Consider the following 20,616-nt stretch of genomic DNA (forward strand, 5'->3'; position numbering starts at 1 on the left):
ATCATTGTTATTCCGATGAGGAGAAGATCTTCTCCTCCTTCCCTCCCTCAGATATCCACGTCTGAGCGGATCTCGGCCTGTCTGTCCGACATCTCCACCTGGATGACGACCAACCACCTCAAACTGAACCTAAGCAAAACAGAATTGCTCCACCTGCCGGCCAAAACCTCCCCCCTGACGACCTTTCCATCACAGTCGAGAATGCAATGCATCCCCAAGTTTCAAGTTTCAAGTTTCTTTATTAGTTGTCATACAAAAGTACAGAATACTTTTATATAAAATGCTTATTTCTGTTTTGCTCCAGAGATTGTGCTAGATAAAAATAGATAAGTATAAAATAAGTATAATAAGTATAATATAGAAGTCAACAAGAAGTCAATAACACACACAATAACACACACACTGTATACGCTCACACACTAACAGTCACTTTAGCTTGAACACACACATGCTGCATACGCTCACACTCAACGGTCACTTACACAATGAAAAGGTCACTTAAAAAAGAAAAAAAGAACGGGAGTGGTTCTTGTATAGTAAATAGATGGATATAGCAAGTTAGCATAAGGACACATAATATAACTATGTATACATAGTATAGCATTGTATAGTAGTGTACATAAGACCCAGTGCCTCATCCGTAGCTAACATTGTATTGCACTATCGCAGACCGTAGCATGTCTTACCATGCTTTTTGTAAACTTTATGTACATTATACCTGTTATGTCTTATTCTTATTACTTGTATTATTGCACAAATGTCTTATTCTCATTCCTATTCTTATTACTTGTATTATTGCACAATCACTGCGGGCATGACCAGCCCGCATTTCACTGTATGCTTGTATGCCGTGACAAATAAAACTCTTGACTTGAAGTACGTAGACAAAAGTGTTCAATATATACATATATACAATATACACTACACACCCTCAAGACCCCTACGCTCTGCATCTTCTGGCCGCCTCAGACCTACTCCTATCCAAGCTCCGGGAGGGTCATCAAAGAGAAGTCGCCTATTCTCAGTCCTTGCCCCACAATGGTGGAATGAACTACCCACCCCAGTTAGGACAGCCGAATCACGTCCAATCTTTCGCCGTCGACTAAAGACGCACTTCTTCAACCATTATCTGAATTAAAAAAAAAAAAAAAAAAAAAAAGAAAATCTAACCCTAACTAACCGTACTGTCATGCACTTGTCCTAATAAACTAACCTACACTGTAGCACTCAACACTTTGATGAACATTGTTGCTCAGCTGATAGAGTTGTGCCCTTCCTTCCTGATGGCTTGTCGTACAGAACTTGTAAGTCGCTTTGGATAAAAGCGTCAGCTAAATGACTAAATGTAAATGTAAAATGTAAATACAATGCAGAGTAGAAAAGTAACTGAGTTACAATATACAGTACAATGCAGAAATGGGATGAGGTACAATTTAGGTACAATTTACAGTAAGGTGTAATGAGGTATGAGTTGTAGTGCAAATTCTTTACCAATAAATATAAAGTGTGTCAAGTGTCTAAAGTGGGTAAAGTGGGTGCTGCAGTGAGTTGTTTGTTTAAAGTGAGGTGTGCGTCCGTGTGGACTGTGAGTGTATTTGATGGTTGTTACGTAGTGTTATTGTCATTTAGCATCCTGATGGCCTGAGGATAGAAGCTTCTTCTGAGTCTCTCTGTACTTGCCATGAGACTCCTGTATCGCTTGCCTGACCGCAGCAGTTCAAAGAGGCAGTTGTTTGGGTGGCTGGAGTCTTTGATTATTCTCTTAGCCTTACCCATGCACCGCTTGTTGTAAATGTCTTGGAGAGTGGGAAGCCCACCTCCAATTGTGCGTTTGACTGAACGGGCCACTCTCTGTAGTCTGCTACGGTCTTGTACTGCGCTATTCCCAAACCAGGAGGTGATATTGCCAGTCAGGATGCTCTCTATTGTGCATGAGTAGAAGTTCTTAAAGATCTTCTGACTCACTTGGAACTTCCTTAAGCGCCTAAGGAAGTAGAGGCGTTGCCGTGCCTTCTTGATAACACTGTCAATGTGTGTGGTCCATGTCAAGTCCTCGGATATGTGGGCTCCGAGGTACTTAAAACTGTTCACTCTCTCAACCGGTGCCCCGTCGATGCTGAGGGGGCTATAGTCCCTGACCCCCGACCTCCTAAAGTCCACAATCATCTCTTTTGTTTTGCTGACGTTCAGGGAGAGGCAGTTCTCCCCGACCGCCAAGAACCTTGGTGTTGTCCTCGACAACCAGCTGAACTTCTCCGCTCACATCACAGCGACAACCAGAACCTGCAGATTCCTCCTGAGCAACATCAGAAGGATCCGCCCCTTCCTGACAAAAGAAGCCACCCAACTCCTCGTCCAATCAACAGTCATCTCCCGCCTCAACTACTGCAACGCACTGCGTTGCTACACCCAGCCTCTTCAACTCATTCAGAACGCAGCGGCCCACCTGATCTCAAACCTTCCGAAGTCGGCCCATGTCACCCCACTCCTTAGGGACCTGCACTGGCTCCCCATTGCTGCACAAATCCGCTTCAAGGCCCTCGACCTGGCATACCGTGAGGCAAAGGGAACCACTCCCGCCTACCTCCGGTCAATGGTCTCCAACTACACACCCTCAAGACCCTACGCTCTGCATCTTCTGGCCATCTCAGACCCACTCCTATCCGAGCTCCGGGAGGGTCATCAAGGAGAACCTGCCTTTTCTCAGTCCTTGCCCCACAATGGTGGAATGAACTACCCATCCCAGTTAGGACAGCCGAAACCCGTTGAATCTTTCGCCGTCGACTAAAGACGCACTTCAACCACTATCTAAAATAAATAAATAAATAAATAAATAAAATAAAAAATCTAACCCTAACTAACCTTACTCTCATGCACTTGTCCTAATAAACTAAGCTACACTGTAGCACTCAACACTTTGATGAACATTGTTACTCAGCAGATAGAGTTGTGCCCTTCCTTATGACTTGTCGTACAGAACTTGTAAGTCGCTTTGGATAAAAGCGTCAGCTAAATGACTAAATGTAAATGTAGGTTGCAGTCACAAGCTGACGACATGTAATTTGCATAAATTAGGAACAGTAACGGTCCTAGTAGGCTATGCTTCCTGGGAGGGGGGGGGGGGGGGGGGGTAGAGTACTGTTTACGTCTACCATCTGTTCTCTCCCCTCCAGGTAGGATTGCATCCAGCTCACTGATAAACTATCAAAACCAATTGCTTTTAGCTTGTCAATCAGAATGGAGTGATTGACAGTGTCGAAGGCCTTTTGTAGGTCCAGCATGACCATGCTGCAGTATTTGCCCGCATCCACCTCTTGTTTTATGTGGTCGTTCAAATAGAGAAGGCATGTGTCAGAGGAGTGGGATGTTCTGAAGCCAGATTGGAATTCGTAGATTCGATTTTTTTTCCGCAAGGTACTTTTCGCCCCGTTAGTAGACTATTTTTTCCATGACTTTCGAGATGGAGGTAAGAATAGAAACAGGGCGGTAGTTGCCTGGGTCTAATTTGCTGCCTTTTTTGTGCAGGGGGGTCACTCTCGCAATTTTGAAGTCTTTGGGGACATGTGCCTGTTTTATGGAGAGGTTTATTATGCGTGTGATGGCGACTGCTGAGTCTCTGAGGAATTTGGAGGGGATATTGTCATGGCCAGTGGCCTTGTTAGGTTGGAGGGCGCTCAGTTTTTTGAGTACCTCATCTGTTGTTACCATTTCCAGTTTGAAGTCGTCTTTGCAGACCCCTAGGTTTTTGTAGTAGGCTATGATGTGTTCTACCGCAAAATGCCCTGTGTGGTCGGGTAGTTTATTAACCAGTGTTGTGGCTATGTTTGTAAAGAATATGTTTAGGTATTTGGCCACATCCAGCTTGTCTGTGATGAGTGTTTTCTGTCTTTATGTTTATGTTTGTAAATCTGGTTTTTAGTTTTTTGCTGCAGCCTAGTTGGTTGTTGAGTAATCTAAGAGAAATCTTTTGGCAATGTTGGTGAATGAGACCCAATGTCCTTCTCTCTCTAAGACATGTGTTAACATGTCAGTGCTGTGAAAACGATCAGCGATGGTCAGATACAGATTAACCCTTTCACTACCACACTACCAAATGGTTAACCCTTTCATGGGGACAATACAGAATGTTAACCCTTTCACTGACACAAGACAAAGGGTTAACCCTTTCACAACCACACTACAGAAGGTTCACCCTTTCACTACCACACTACAGACGCTAGTTTGGTAGTGAAAGGTTTAAAAACTCACCCAAGCTCGACCCTCTCACGCTGGTTGTTGCCAACGAAGTTACCATACTGGCAGGAGTAGGCGTGGTTGTGAACGGTGATGAGGAGCCTCTCATTGAACTCAAAGGCACAGGGGAACTGCTCCATCAGCTGCCACACACATTCCAGGAACTGGTCTATAACGGGCGAGGCCTCCTTAGGGTCTCCATCCAGGTGGTTGCATCTGAAGACAGAAGAGTATATTAGAGGTGCCACCCCCTCAGTCTCCTGCGTTTTCTTCATAACCTCTCTGGTAAGAAACATTTAAAAAAAAATGTTTTACTTTATTTTTTCCCCTTTCCGATTTTTCTCCCATCCCAATGTTAGTCGTTATGCCAATTCCCAATCCCCGACCTGGTCTTTGCGTGCTCTGCTCCCTGGTAAGAAACATTTTAATTGGCCAAAATACTTAAACCATGCAGCAAAGATGCCACCAGTTCATTGCAAACTGGAGGCTTTCATATTGCACAGCAAAACTCTTTTGGCTAATCTTAACCCTGAGCGGTCCGGTACAAGATTGATATCACGCCATAAATAGATGAATACAGAACGCATTAATTAATGTTGCAAATGTAGCCAAGAGTAAAGACTCTAACCCTGTCAAAACAGCAGTCAAAGTGTATATCTTCAGCACTACGTTTGTTTACCAATGATTTTAAGTGTTATTAACGAAATTATGAGTTGATAAATATCTCAGCGCATCCTGGCGGAAACTTAATGAATTAGACGGAAATAAAGGAAGCTGGCATAGGTGTGTGTAGTCTTTTGAAAGAAGAGACCCAGGGCTTTCGAATTTCATAAAACTACACGTCCCAGCTCACACCAGCTCCTGTCAATCATCTGACTTCTAGCATGAACTTCTTTTTTTTAACGTTATTTTTGGGATCATATCTCACGGGTCGAACAAACCTGAACGTTATTGCCATAAAATAGAACATAGTTAAAAGTAACTGTACTTTTACAGTAGATTTCATTCACGTTTTTTTGTTGCCCCATTAGGGGCGCCTGGTGGTACTAAATCCAGATTGAACTCTGCCATTGGAAAGGGGAGATTTGGCCCGATCCATAGATGTGTGATTTGGCCATAATAAGGTAATTTATAGGCCTGATATTCTATATTCATATTTCAAATGGCATGTGTCCGGATGGCAAAATTCAGTACTGTATCTACAAAACCCCCTGTAAATCATCTGCCCTTTAGTCATTTGCCTAGATTTATTGTACAGTTGATCTCAAGAAGGTGCTGAATGAGCTCTGGTCAATGTTAGCATGGTGTTATTCACCGTCAAAGATAATACAAAAATAATAATAAATAAATAAAGTAATTGGTTCATTACTATTTACTCAAGCCTAGTAACAGACACTATAATTATGACACTGGGAATACATTCCCCGAGATCCATAGATGTCCCTAGATATCAAGAACATGCAAATGGACCTTGTACAAGTGGAGCAATCTTCCATTTACTTAGGTACTGTATGTATTTTTAGGCAGATTTTCTGAAAATATGGCTAGGGCTTAAGAGGTTTAAGTCCCAATGAAAGTAGAATTAGATATTATATTTGACCACTTAAAAATAAATATATAATGTTTATATTAAAGTAATGTTTTGATGAATATTTGTATTTCCTACAATCAGGCCCCTTTGTTTGAAAGGGAGTGTTCACTTCAGATATGTATCTTCATATAAGGAAGGCCTACTGTAACAGTGAGTTGATTGGTTGTACACTTTTACTCTTGACAACTGAATTCAAATGGTTCCACAGATATTACAGGTATTATGCCGCTGTCTTGACCATGACTCCCTGGAAAAAGAGATATTGTATGTCAACGGGACCTTCCTGGATAAATAAAATAAAACCTGAGATCCATTCCACAACTGCAGTACGCACGCCACAATTTTACAGTGGATTTATATCAAAGAAGAATATCCACATACTGTATATTATGCTCCCATGGTGATTTTAGTCGCTGTTGTGCCTCTGTGTGATTAAAATTATTATGGGAGCATAATATACAGTGTGTGGATATTCTTCTTTGATGAAGCTGCAGCATTTTGTATCATGCACCTGTAGAATGATTTTGGACATGCATACATTTCCTCGGACTGCATTAGTGTGGATTTATCTAATGGATGAACAGAGTATGAAACTTTAAAGGTGCTATAGATAACATCCAGCTACTAGATGTGGTACTAGAGCACTAGCATGTCATTTATCCAACCAGTTGCATTCCACGTGGGGAAATGGGAAGTAGGGAGGGGATACATGCATGCAACATATAAGCAACAACATTAATTTTGGACCCGCCAATTTTTTTTAAATAATAAATATTCTTTTGGGGGAAAAGCAATACTTCTATTCCGCACCTTTCTAAAAGCTCTGTGGATGTATTATACATAACAAATAAAGGTTACTCTACATAATAATGTTATCTATAGCACCTTTAAGAGTCTATTATAATATAATTGTTGATTGGCTTTTGAAGAAAAATTTTCCTGCTTTGATTTCAGTTGGACTTTTCACCAGAGGACTGAACACGGCCAGAGAAAATACTAGTGGAAATCTAGTCTGGGGCGCAGGCCTGTTTGAGCTCTACAGGATGCATCAAACATAAACATCTATATTACAGATGCTGTTCTGTACAAGGTAAGAATAATAATTGAGGTCAAACCTGTGAGAGAACTTGTGTCCAAATGAGACCCATTCTCTCTCAATGAGAACCTAAGAGCAGAAAAACACATTCAATACTGAGGTATGAAGGGAGACTAGCTTGGTCAAAGTTGACATACATTTTGAAAATGGAAGGTAAGAAAGAAAGAAAGAAAGAAAGAAAGAAAGAAAGAAAGAAAGAAAGAAAGAAAGAAAGAAAGAAAGAAAGAAAGAAAGAAAGAAAGAAAGAAAGAAAGAAAGAAAGAAAGAAAGAAAGAAAGAAAGAAAGAAAGAAAGAGAGCTGGGGGACATGTTGTATCCATGCAGAGAGCTGAACCTCCTCACCCACTGTGTGGGGTGATTTTGATTTCACTCTTATCCTCCAGATGATTCCTGAAAGCAGGGCTTTTCTTCCTTTACTTTCCATAAGGTGCCTCCCTGCACAGCCCCAGGCAGACAAGACAAATCCCTTTGATCAAAGGAGCGAAGACTGCAAGCACAGTGTGTACCTGCCGACGTTTCCTCCCACGAGGTCACTGTCAACTACCATCAGCATCTAACCAAACGCTGTGTCAACATTAATGTCCTTCCATGCCAATAAAATGAAAGGAAATCTTAACCTGGCCAACAATGACAGGATAGGGAATGTTCCTAATTGAAAATTAAGCGGGTGCCACTCATCTAACTGAGCGTTTAGAGCCGGGTGATCACGTTTTTGATGTAGCGCAGTGGTGCGAAGGACCGTGTGATATGGGTCTTTATGGGGGCCAAAAAGGATGATTTGACTATTATTAAGTAGGCATTATCTAGTCTTATGCCATCATGGTTTATATAGGTCATTGTGGTGTTTCTTTATATGCCTTGTAATAAGCAAGATGTCGCCATCAAAACAGACCAAATACAATATCTTAATCTCATGTGGAATCTTCTGGAGGGCCAGAAGGAACGTTAAGGACAGATTTATCCCCAAGCAAGCCCCATGGGCGTTCCATGGTTCAGAGTGTCACGCCCCATGGGCGTTCCATGGTTCAGAGAGTGTCACGCCCCATGGGTGTTCCATGGTTCAGAGTGTCACACCCCATGGGCGTTCCATGGTTCAGAGTGTCACACCCCATGGGCGTTCCATGGTTCAGAGAGTGTCACGCCCCATGGGCCTTCCATGGTTCAGAGAGTGTCACGCCCCATGGGCCTTCCATGGTTCAGAGAGTGTCACGCCCCATGGGCCTTCCATGGTTCAGAGAGTGTCACACCCCATGGGCCTTCCATGGTTCAGAGTGTCACACCCCATGGGCGTTCCATGGTTCAGAGTGTCACACCCAGGGCTTGACGTTAACTTTTTGGCTCACTAGCCACTGTGGCTAGTGGTTTTCCAAAGTCACTAGCCACTCAGCATTTTCACTAGCCAAAAATCCCCGCACTCGCGCCCCACCCAAAAAGTTATAAATATAGGTAATTTCTTCTTCACTAACCCCTGCTGGGGACAGTATCATTGTAATCATACTGCTACACGCCAACTGTACAACTGTGCTTCTGACTGTTGACTCCATTGTTTACTACTGCCTGCGACCAGTGACTCAGCCGCAAAAGGAGCTCCAGTTGGGGCAACGGCTGACTGGGACAAGATGGAGGGTGTAGATGTGGAAGAGTTGTGTTGAACCTAGCAATTACATTGTTGCTCCAAACGCTGTGAACATTATCATTGACACACCTATGCCTTGGCTGTGTTGAACCTAGCAATTATATTATTGCTCCAAACGCCGTGAACATTATCATTGACACACCTATGCAGGGCTTGACGTTAACTTTTTGGCTCACTAGCCACTGTGGCTAGTGGTTTTCCAAAGTCACTAGCCACTCAGCATTTTCACTAGCCCTGGGCAGGTGTCAACGTCAAGCCCTGGTCACACCCCATGGGCGTTCCATGGTTCAGAGTGTCACACCCCATGGGCGTTCCATGGTTCAGAGAGTGTCACGCCCCATGGGCGTTCCATGGTTCAGAGTGTCACACCCCATGGGCGTTCCATGGTTCAGAGTGTCACACCCCATGGGCGTTCCATGGTTCAGAGAGTGTCACGCCCCATGGGCGTTCCATGGTTCAGAGTGTCACACCCCATGGGCGTTCCATGGTTCAGAGTGTCACACCCCATGGGCGTTCCATGGTTCAGAGAGTGTCACGCCCCATGGGCGTTCCATGGTTCAGAGAGTGTCACGCACCATGGGCGTTCCATGGTTCAGAGAGTGTCACACCCCATGGGCGTTCCATGGTTCAGAGTGTCACACCCCATGGGCGTTCCATGGTTCAGAGTGTCACACCCCATGGGCGTTCCATGGTTCAGAGAGTGTCACGCCCCATGGGCGTTCCATGGTTCAGAGTGTCACGCCCCATGGGCGTTCCATGGTTCAGAGAGTGTCACACCCCATGGGCGTTCCATGGTTCAGACTTCAGAGAGTGTCACCCCATGGGCGTTCGTTCCATGGTTCAGAGAGTGTCACACCCGATGGGCGCTGCATGGTTCAGAGAGTGTCACGCCCCACGGGCGTTCCATGGTTCAGAGTGTCACACCGATCAGTGTTATTTTAAAGATGAAACTCTCCACTATGAAGTATATCCCGTACCATGAGTCCTCTCAGGGTCCTGTAGTAGGGGTCTACCAGCACGCAGGCCACAGCGCACACCTGGGCAGTGCGGTCCCAGCCGTCCGAACAGTGGACCAGAACGCTGACTCCTTCCTCCGCGATAGCCTGTGCATAAACATAACACACCCTGGTATAGCTGTGAGCCTTAAGTGCTTCCCATTCACTCCATTTGTTTTTTTACTCACAGGTGTAGGGCTATGTCTGCATAACAGGAAACTGGTTTAAACAGTGATAGGGCTAAGTCTGGATAAAGGGAAACTGGTTTAAACAGCGATAGGGCTATGTCTGCATACAAATAAACTGGTTTAAACAATGATAGGGCTATGTCTGCATACAAATAAACTGGTTTAAACAATGATAGGGCTATGTCTGCATAAAGGAAAACTGGTTTAAACACACACACACACACCTAAGTCAATATTGAGTACAGTATTGAGGTAGACGGGGGGTGGGGGAATTAGCCTTCAGACTAACCTTTGCAATGAAGATGCCAGCGTCTAGGACAGCTTTGATGTGCTTCAGCCAGCCTGAGTTCTCCAGGCCCTCCAGGAAGTCAGACATGGAGGGGGAGCGCTGCTCACACACTGCAAACAAAACACAGCTGTCTCACCGGCAGGAAACACGGGAGCACACGGGATCATCCCCTTATTATTAAACCTCACATTCCCCCTTCGGAATACTGAGACCTTTCAAGGCAAGTTTTTACACTACAAAATGTATGTCACTGGGATACCTCATTGAGCAAGATACCTCTAGCTATAGGGTATGGCTTTTCTTTGTCAACACTGGATATTTAAGAATTATGACTTTGTGCCAAATTTATTTGGCAATTTATTTATTTTATTTATTTACCATGGACAATGCACGTTAAGTGGCGACAGTGGCTCAGGAGGTACAGGAGGTTAGATTCTGGCTCCTCCCGGCAGCGTGTTGAAGTGTCCTTGAGCAGGTCACTTCAACACGTATTACAATACAATACAATTAGGGGTGCACGATATTGATTTTCTTGACCCCGATATCGATACCGATAACTTTCTGCTCCAATATATATATATATTTATTGTATTATAATTTTTTTTTAATGTATATTCCTGTAGTTGACCTAACCAGATTTATCATGACATGAGCGTTACTACTATGAACAAAACAAAGCCAAGAGAACAGTTTTGAGTGACTCTTCAAATAAAGTGACTATATTTATTTTTCCAAATAAATATAATTTGAGTCAATCACAAAATTCACAATCCGTCAATGTCATTAACAATGTGTTTCCCTGAACAATGAGTGAACTAAAAACCAACAGGTATTGTGCTTTGTCAGTATGGATGGGTACCGGTACCTGTGAATCGATACCGGTACCCAACGGTACCTTTTTTCGGTACTTTAGTCTCTAAAAAATCTACCTACATCAATTGTAAATTTTTTTTTTTTTCAAATAATCACATTTTCGACTTCCGGTTTGACGACAGTATGTGACAGTCGCATCTGTCACAAGCTCCGCTCCAGTTTTTGTTCATTTCGCTTAAAAACCTACTTTATACAACACTAATGTGTTTAAACCTCGACGTATAAATTAACTAAGACCTTCAACTAACTATATCAACAGTGAAACGCAGCATGCCAGCAAAGAAAGATAACTCAAAAAGCCTTGAAGCAGATTCTCCAACGGTAGACGGTGCAGTGACACGTTCCACAGTGAAGGGAAAGGCAGACGCTAATGAGAATAAAAAGCCCGACAATCGCATGGATTCCAACATTCCTACGACCTCAGCCGAGACAGTCACGCAGAGTATTTCACCCGACTTCAAAACGCTGATGACAGCTATGATGAAGATCTTAACCGACAAGGTTAATGATATTGCTAGAGCTGTGGATAGAGCCGAGGCTAATGCTAGCGCATTTAAGATAGCCATAGAGGCTAAACTTGAAGATATCAAGACACAGGTTGTGGCACAATCCGATCGCATAACGGCGGTTGCAAATACTGGGATCGAATACTCACGGAAACAAGAGGAGAAGAATAAGGAACTATTTGAAACTATCGCCGAAGTATCGAAGGAAATGCAACTGGAAAACAAACAGCTCCAGCAGATGATCCATGACAACAAGGAGGAAAACTTGATCCATCTGCTAGAAATAGAACGGCACGCCCGCAGATTTAACGTCCGTATAGTGGGTTTGGATGAATCAGTCAACTGCACAGATGACAAGTTTGCTGCAGTGCTAGTCGAAATCCTAGGTTCTGAAATCCTATCCACAGAACCGATAGTGGACAAACGCTACAGAATTGGCACCGCAAACTACAACAACAACAACAAGGAAAGAGTGATCATTGCTAGTCTACAGGAAACTGCAACAAGAGACGCGATTATCAGGGAATCACGCAAGAAATGGGGAAAACTGATGTACAAAGGGAAAAAAGTGTGGTTCTGTGCAAGGCAGCCATAACCCTGCGGGCCCACTACAAGGGTGTAGTACACCCGCTATATGAGAAGGGTCTCCACCCCGTTTTACGGTATCCAGCTATTCTTTCCATAGTGGAGGGAGAAGGAAAGAGATTCGTGCTACGTTCGCTTGAGGCGGCAGAAGATTACATGAAGAATATAAAAAGTGGATGACAAGATTCATCTTTCATGGATAAATCTACAATTGCATGGACATCAAAAACGGCATCATAAAAGCTTTTGACAACATTGAGGAATAAGGAATTTGATATAAAACGCTAAACACCATATATATATAGATTCATGGTAATATGCAGGTCATGATTTGATAGAACATTCTAGAATTTTCTATTCTATTTTTCTTACTTGAAGGCTATGAGTCATATCGGAATATTCTGGAATACACTGGATTGTTATTGTTCTATGGCACGAGGAATGTACTGGCACATTAAAACAACAATCTGCAAGTCACGAGCGTCTGATAGCACTCTGGAATACAATACCTTTTTCAATGATGGCCCCGGGAAATAACAACGATATGAGACTTGGTCATGAAATAGATGTGAAGAACAACGACCACCATAGCAGATTAATGATCACGCATGACGGGGGACAATCTGCATACAAGTATTTAAAAATCTCCTTGTCGTTTAGATGTGTAAACATGCAAAGGTATTTAAAAAAAAATTAAAAATTAAGTAGATATTCCCGGATTATTGGGTTTTCGATATCTAATTCTAAACATCATTATTTCTTATTCTTTATTTCTTTATTCTGAAATGTTCTAACCAATAAATGTTAGTAGAAGGTTTAAAAAAAAAGAAAAAAAATTTAAATGAGTATACTAATTAAGGTATATTTTTCATTTTGTTTAATTACATTAACGGGAGAGAGGCTTGGTCACAGGCAATGTTCCCTCTAATTATTTTTTGGTCTGAGCAAACACTCAAACCTCCTGAGCAGACATCAGCAACTACTGAGCAACATACGTCACCTGCCGATTAACCGGTTAGTTGATAAGCGGCGGTTTGTAAAAAATCTGAGAATCTTAATTTCCCTTAATGTCTAACATAAAAATATATACATTTTGCTGATACACAGAGAAATAATACAAAATTATATTCCTTAATCAAATATTTATTTGACCATTGATTGACGATACAGAGCATAGTTCTTACTTTGGTTGGGTTGGCGGTGTAAGTCGTGTCACTAACTTTTGTCTTTTTAGGAGGCTGACTCGTCATTATTTTATTAAGTGAATTATAATGCGACTTCAAGGGTGACCATAATGTGATTTTTTTTAAAGAGGACACTCTGCCTTCAGCATCAAGATACTTAATCAAAGTTTACTCAAATATGCCTTATCATTATAATATATTTAAAGTATACCTCCTCTGTATGGATATAAAATTATTGTTTATATTATTTTATATAACAAAATAATATCTCTCTATAACCAAAGTTACTCAACATGCTGTATTATGCCTAAAGTAATCTATCTGACAAATCTCAAGAAAATAACTAAATCAACCTATGACAAAATAATATATATTTTCAAGTCTTACTGGACAAAATAAATAACAAGAAAAATATGATGTAATGTTCTAAATAATACCTCTTCTGTATTAGAAAATCCAGCTTTAAAAAATATATCTTTATCTTTTCAATGTAATGTAAATTATAAAACAGTAACCTCACAAAGATACTAATTTAAAAGTGCACTGATTTGTTGCAATTAGTGTACTAAACTAATTTATTACACACATAATCATTAGAATGATTGTATCATAAGCATCTTATCAAACCAAAACATCATTTTGAGGCATCAAAATAGTTTTCAATTATTTTCTTTCTCTCTCTGTATAGCTGCATTCTTCAATCAATTCGGTCAACTTTGCCATCAAACTCTTGCCTCGCACTGCTTTGTTTGTAATGTTTTGCTGTGTCCATGTGAGCTTTGAGATCGCCAGCACCTTTATTAGACACATAAACATATGGTCAAGCTTTGCACGCGTTGCACTCCGCTTCCAATTAGTCTCGACCGGGATGATAAATTGGACATTTTCTCTGCAGTTCATCTGTAATGTACATTTTCGCGTTTGCATTGTGAGGAGCCAGCAATGCTGGTCGGATCTGTCCACTTCCTCATCTGTTGTGTGTGTCTGTGTGAGCGTGCAGTAGCGCTGCCCACAAAGCACTGAAAGCGGGGCTTCTCTTGGTAACGTCACACGCAACAGGTTACCATTAGGGATGTCCCGATCAAATTTTTTTGCTCCCGATCCGATCCCGATCATGTGATTTTGAGTATCTACCGATACCGATCTTTCCCGATCCGATCAAAAATATATATATTTATTTTTCTTTTTTTTGTATCCCAATTTCGCACATTACATTCACCCTGAATGTTGACGTTATCCAGGTGAAAAGTTAACTTCATTCATGCGAGGCATTGCAATCCTTGACATAAATCATTTGATGTATAATTAAATCAAAGGAAAAGGCGTTTGGGTCTCAGAGTGCGGGTCTGCCATTCTGCAGCTGGATACTATTGGTTTGTTTGGAAACTAACAGTAAACGTTTTTACATGAAATACAGCCCAAAAACCCTGCTGACAAACGTTTGCTTATTAAATACATTCTATACTATAATAATACAAACGTTTCATTGCCTCTCTGTGACGACAAAGTTGTTTAAATAAGGGGAGAAAAGTAGCTAAAACCAATGTATTTGGATGGGACAGGAAGTACCATTGGCAACCGGAAGTCAGCCGTAAGTGCCTACTTTTAGGTTGTGCAAGTGGAGAATTGGTTTGTTTTGGCAAAATTCTTCTGCTCTGTGTGACAATAAATTAATTAATGCTGATATGCAATTTAAAACCAAAACTAAGGCATCAGTATGAGTTTAAGACGTGAACATGGTCATGTTTGTTGAATAAAAAAAATAATTATCGTGCATCCCTAAATACAATACATAAATACATTACAGAAGTAACAGAAATATATAAAAACAATGTGAGTATGTAAAGGCAGTGCCAGGGATGAGGTAGTATGATTACTCATGATTGCATGTTTGGTTTGCTTTAACACTTTGAGTGCCAATGACGAGATTAGTCGTCCTAACTCGCCATGCGTTGAGTGCCAATGACGAGTTCTCGTTATTTAATCGTTATTTCTTTTATTAGCGATATCCATTAATTTTTCATCCATCCAGCCTGACGTTATCATTGTGAATGGGTCTGAGCTCGAAAAGGGCAAATACCGCCGCCTATCGTCTCCCGGATGGTAATGCACATCATTGGATTGGATTGGGTGGCCATGTGCATCAAAAAAAGTCCGGTCCAGGGTTTTCCCATCTCTGGCATGCAGTATCGTGTTACCAGATTGACTGAGGACCCTCAGAGCAGCGTCGATTATGTGTTTCAGACTATAACGTTGGATCAATAAACGCGATCAATATTTGGAATGGTGATCAGGAATTGGATTCATCTTTTTGCAGAACATCTGATGTGAGGTAAGGACTCTATTTGACCAGTATTGGATTAATCAGATGTTTTTTTCATAGCGATCACAACGTGTCTGTGTGTGTGTGCGTGTATGACGTTAGCGCTGACCAGGTCATGGATAATAGATTGTTCAGCCTGCTTCTCTAGCGTGCATAAGTACACATATACTATCGATAATCTAGCGTTTATTTGAAAACGATTCATAAATCAGCCGACAAATTACAACGCGTTTTGTGTATTCCACTAAAGGGCTATTATCGCGGAATTTCTCTGAAATTACTAGAACTCTCCGAAACTATACTCGTATTCAAAACGGTATAAAGCGGAAATGTACCAATGAAAAAACAATCCGTTTCGTACATGTTGACTGCAAGCAAGTCATTGATAAGCGAGGGGTGTTTTAGACCCATAGCCATAATTTAAGATATAGTTTAAGCATTCGCAAATATCCCCGACCTCCCATTGACTAAAGCGCTGGCACTCAAGGGGTTATCTGGTCAAAGGGGCGTGGCACTAAATGTGTTTTATTTAGAGTAGTAAACAAAAACAATATATATATATATATATATATATATATATATATATATATATATATATATATATATATATACACCCACAGAGCTTTTAGAAAAGTGTGGAATAAAAGTATTGCTTCCCCCCCAAAAAAAGATGATTGATTAATGAATTTCTAATAAATAAAAAATTCAAATGAATGTTGTTGTTTACACATGTTGCATGCATTTATCTCCTCCATACATTTCCCCATATGGAATGCACCTGATTGGATAAATGACATGCTGGTGCTCTAGTGTGACATCTAGTGGTTAAATGTTATCTATAGCAACTTTAAAGATAAGGTAATTGGTGCCCTCTCTTATTCCAGCAGTGGGTGGCTCTGAGTGTTGCACAACACAGCCCCTCTGGTAAGTTACCCCTGTTACCCTGCCGCTACTACCCTTCTTGCATTCTGACCTAGCTCAGTGGGGGATGAGCAAGCTATAAAAGTATTTAAATTAAATAAATTGTACTTTTGTATTACTGTATGGCAATGGTGATAGCTATTGGCGGTCCGGTCAAGTGTTTTTAGTGTCTGCTTGTAAAAGGGACTCAATTGGTTCCAGAGTTATCATAAGTGCTTGCGTCCAGCTTGTAAAACAGTATGCTACTGTATGTGGGAAAAGATCATAACATGTATTAAGAGGTTTTTAGCAATGGTCTTATATACTGTAGGGTTGGGTATGGTTTAAACTTTTTTCGATTCCGGTGCCAAAACAGATACATTAAAACGATGTCTGTACATAAATGGTGCCAAAATCAATACTTTTTTCTTCACAAATTCACCTAATTAACACATTCTGCGCCAAGAACAAGTTAACTCGTTATTGCCCGCCAATCGAATAACGGCAATAACGAGTTTACTCGTTTTTATGATCTTTTTTTTTTATCCACTTTTTCTCCCATTTTCTATATTTTTCTCCCATCCCAATTTTGTATCATCCAATTCAACCCTCCCCTGTCACGGACGCTGTTTCTTGCCTCCCACAAGCCGGCTGCAATGTGGACTAAGTCATACATAGCACAAGTCCCCTCCGGTACTTGAGGTAACAGCAGTCGCATCTTTTCACCTGCGCAGCTCGATCTCTCAGTGGCGAGGAGTAACGCGTGGGAGGCTCACGCTGCCCCCGACACTTCCTGATTCTACTGCGCAGGCGCACCAACCGACCTGTAGGAGTCGCTGTCCACAACGCCCGATCCCCACCCTTCAGTTTCCCTCCCTGTAATACGGCCAATGTGTATTACTGTGGACGACCAGCTAAACTGAAAGCAAATGTGGAGCGCTGGGCTCGAACTGACGAGCCCAGCGTCTCCAGCATTTCGTGGCGAGTGCCTTGCCCACTACGCCACGTAGCCGCCCTCGTTTTTATGATCGTTATTTCTTTTATTCGCTATATCTATTCATAATTCATGGCTGCAGCCTCTGCAGACCCTGGTGAATGTGTCTGAGCTGGCAGACGGTCAACACCGCCCTCTACTGCCTTGCACTTCATTGTAAACGGTCTGGTGTGTTTTCTGAGCCGATCTGAGCCGTGGGGGCGGGGTTTAAATACTCGGGCAAGGCAGGCCTTTACAACGATGGCATGGAGCGAGCGCCCCCCTACGAGGGCCATTTCATGTATGCACGAGGAGACATAATAATGATAATCTAGCGTTCATTTCAGGATGATTAGATAATCAGCCGAAAAATTACAACGTGATAAGTGTATTCCACAAAAATTACCTTTTCTCGTCTTTTCCTGGAATTACTCAGAATCACTCAAACTATACTCATATTCAAAACGGTATAAAACGGAAATGTACGGATGTTTTTTGCATGTTGACTGGACGCAACTCACTGATAATCGACGGGTGTATTAGACCCATAGCTATAATATAAAATATAGTTTTAGGACTCGCAAGTTTGGCATTCTAAAACTATATCCATTGAATAACGCACTGGCGCTGAAGGCCATCAGCGCCCCCTGCTGCTGGCGTCCAATGTGTTAAACTTGAATTTTATTTATTATTATTTTTTTTTTACCAGTGTCTCAGATGGAAAATATGGCTGCAACAGACTGCTTACAGTACATGGATCATGATTTTGGTGCTCGTTCGACCATGTTGGAACCGGCACCACTCAATACCCGGTTCTCTGATATCAAACCCTAGTCTTATATGCCTGTAATAATTAGCCAGGATGAATTTGACTGGCGCTGCTGGCCACCTTCTTTAAAAGATGGGTTTGAGTCTAAAATGATTCCAAGGTATTTACAAATCTCTCTCTTCTCTCAAACCTCAGGCCAATCACAATGAGACGGACAAGACAGGCAACCAAATACATCCGTTTCTGCACCATACAGCTTAACACGCTCCAATATTTGTTTTGCAAGAAAACAAGCACAAGTATAAAATCACATTTTCCATCGTGAGAGTTTAATACAATTTGTAAGTTCACTCAAACTACAAACTGACTACATTTCATCTACCGACAACAAATTGTCACACAATTGCAATTAATTAAATGTGCAATTAATACACATTATTATTCGGGGCATAACTCTAGATAAACGCTCTCAATGGATGTGTCCAGCGTGATCTATAAGTGTGTGTGTTTTCTCACATAAGGGAGCTGCCCTGGGCGGCTGATTGGCGCAGTGGGCAAGGCACTTGCCACTAACGCAGGCGACGCTGGATTCGAGCCCAGCTGGCCGGTCGTTCATACTAACACAATTGGCAAGTGTTAGAGGGTGGGAAAGCCGGTGGGTGGGGATTGGACATTGTGGACAGCGACTCCTACAGGTCGGTTTGGTGACGCCGGTGCGGCGGAAACAGGAAGTAGCGGGGGCAGCGTGAGCCTCCGACGCGTTACTCCTCGCCACTGAGAGTTTGAGCTGCTGCGGTGAAAAGATGCGACAGGCTGCCTCCTCGTGTACCGGAGGGGACACGTGATGCAAGGCGTCTGTCCTCACTACAGCCGACCAGTGGGAGGCATAGTCTAGCAACGTTCAAGACAGGGGAGGGAAGAATTGGATAATACGAAAATTGGGATGGGAGAAAAATAGAAATTGGGGAGAAAAAGTGGGGGGGAAAAAAAGGGGGAGTTGCCCTGTGGGAGAGGAGGTAGGGAAGCTTATCCGAGGAGAGAGCGACGGAGATGTGGGGCAGGCGACGGGAAGACGAGCAGGTGAACGAGTTTGGGTGACCTCTGGTGTTTTATAACACTTGATGTAGTCAGTCTACCTTTCTGGGAAGCTAATACACTTGAAGAACGGCTTGATCTGACCCTGCGTGGGGGGGGGGGGGGGGGGGGGAGAGAGAACAAGAACGAGAAAGAGAGAGAGAGAGAAAGAGAGAGGAGGAGAGGAGAACCCAGTTTGAAAAGAGAAGAAGGGAGAAAGAGAGAGAGAGAGGGGGAGAAGAACCCAGCTTGAAAAGAGAAGGAGGGAGGGAGGGAGAGAGAGAAAGAGCAAGCGAGCACACCTCATTCACGTTCACTGCAGGGCAGAGACTGTCCTTGGCATTTGGATGAGGCAGACGTCCCTTGTGCTTCGAGCAGGGCAAGGAGTTATCATCACAACTAAGCGCAGCTATAACTTTTCATACACTAAATCACATCATTCTCACGCCCTCGGTCTCTCTTTGGGGGTCGAGGTCCCGGGTTGTCCGCGCTAGGAAACCAAAATAGTCTCCAAATGAACTCCAGATGGATTCAAAGTCTTTCTGGTTGCACCCCCTGCACTTTACCCAGAAACGCTCCTATGGGCTCATGCGAGGCTTGATTGCGGAGGGGTCATATCAGAGCATATGAAAGCCACGGGGGCACCTCCTGCCATCCCCACTAAAATTAAGAACAGCAGATGGAAACAGACGGCGCTCCCTTTCTGTACTAGTGCACTGTAACCGTTTCTGGTCAGCTGCATTGTATGTTGTTTTAATGCTATGGACTCTTGGGATGAATAGAGAAAAAAAAAAGAAAAGCAAGAAAAGGTTTCTTACCTTCTAGCATCTTCTGTAAGCTGCTCCTCATCACGTGAATGTTCTCAATGCCGATGAATTGAAACTTGATGTTGGGGTAGTTGTCCTCATTTTCATAGCCTTTTCCTGCAGCTCGATTTGCCATGGCATTCAGCTATAAAGACATTATAATTGATCAATATCAGAGAGATACACATATATAAAAGTTATTACTAATGCTGTGTATACTGTATATATATAGGATACATGTAAATAGGCTATGACAAGTACCCCATCACCAAGTTGAGTAATATAATGTAAAGCACTCTCTACTGGCCTCCCAAAAAACAACACAGAGACTTCAGCTCATCCAGCTCAAACCCTGCAGCTAGGCTAGTAACTAGAAATAAGAGGATAGAGCACATCAGTCCAGTGTTAGCTACTCTGCAGCTAGGCTAGTAACTAGAACCAAGAGGAGAGAACACATCAGTCCAGTGTTAGCTACTCTGAAGCTAGGCTAGTAACTATAACCAAGACGAGAGAGCTCCTTAGTCCAGTGTTGTTAGCTACTCTGCACTAGTTTTCGGTAACATTTAGAATTTATTTTAAGGTCCTCCTCCAAGCC

General features: G+C 42.4%; 1 protein-coding gene across 1 annotated transcript in view; it reads right to left on the reverse strand.

Moving 5' to 3' along the window:
• mtmr7a (myotubularin related protein 7a) overlaps positions 1 to 20,616 on the reverse strand; it is a gene marked incomplete at its 5' end in the record, with an annotated part of 64,759 nt that overhangs the window by 24,557 nt on the left and 19,586 nt on the right. Inside the window, 5 exons of the mRNA XM_084332070.1 lie at positions 4,249 to 4,449; positions 6,940 to 6,989; positions 9,534 to 9,659; positions 10,029 to 10,138; positions 20,034 to 20,166. Of these exons, the coding sequence (XP_084188196.1) occupies positions 4,249 to 4,449; positions 6,940 to 6,989; positions 9,534 to 9,659; positions 10,029 to 10,138; positions 20,034 to 20,166 (620 nt within the window). The remainder of the gene's footprint in view (positions 1 to 4,248; positions 4,450 to 6,939; positions 6,990 to 9,533; positions 9,660 to 10,028; positions 10,139 to 20,033; positions 20,167 to 20,616) is intronic.

This window comes from Notolepis coatsorum (genome assembly GCF_963971535.1).
Source record: "Notolepis coatsorum genome assembly, chromosome: 16".
NCBI classification, from domain to species: Eukaryota; Metazoa; Chordata; class Actinopteri; order Aulopiformes; family Paralepididae; genus Notolepis; species Notolepis coatsorum.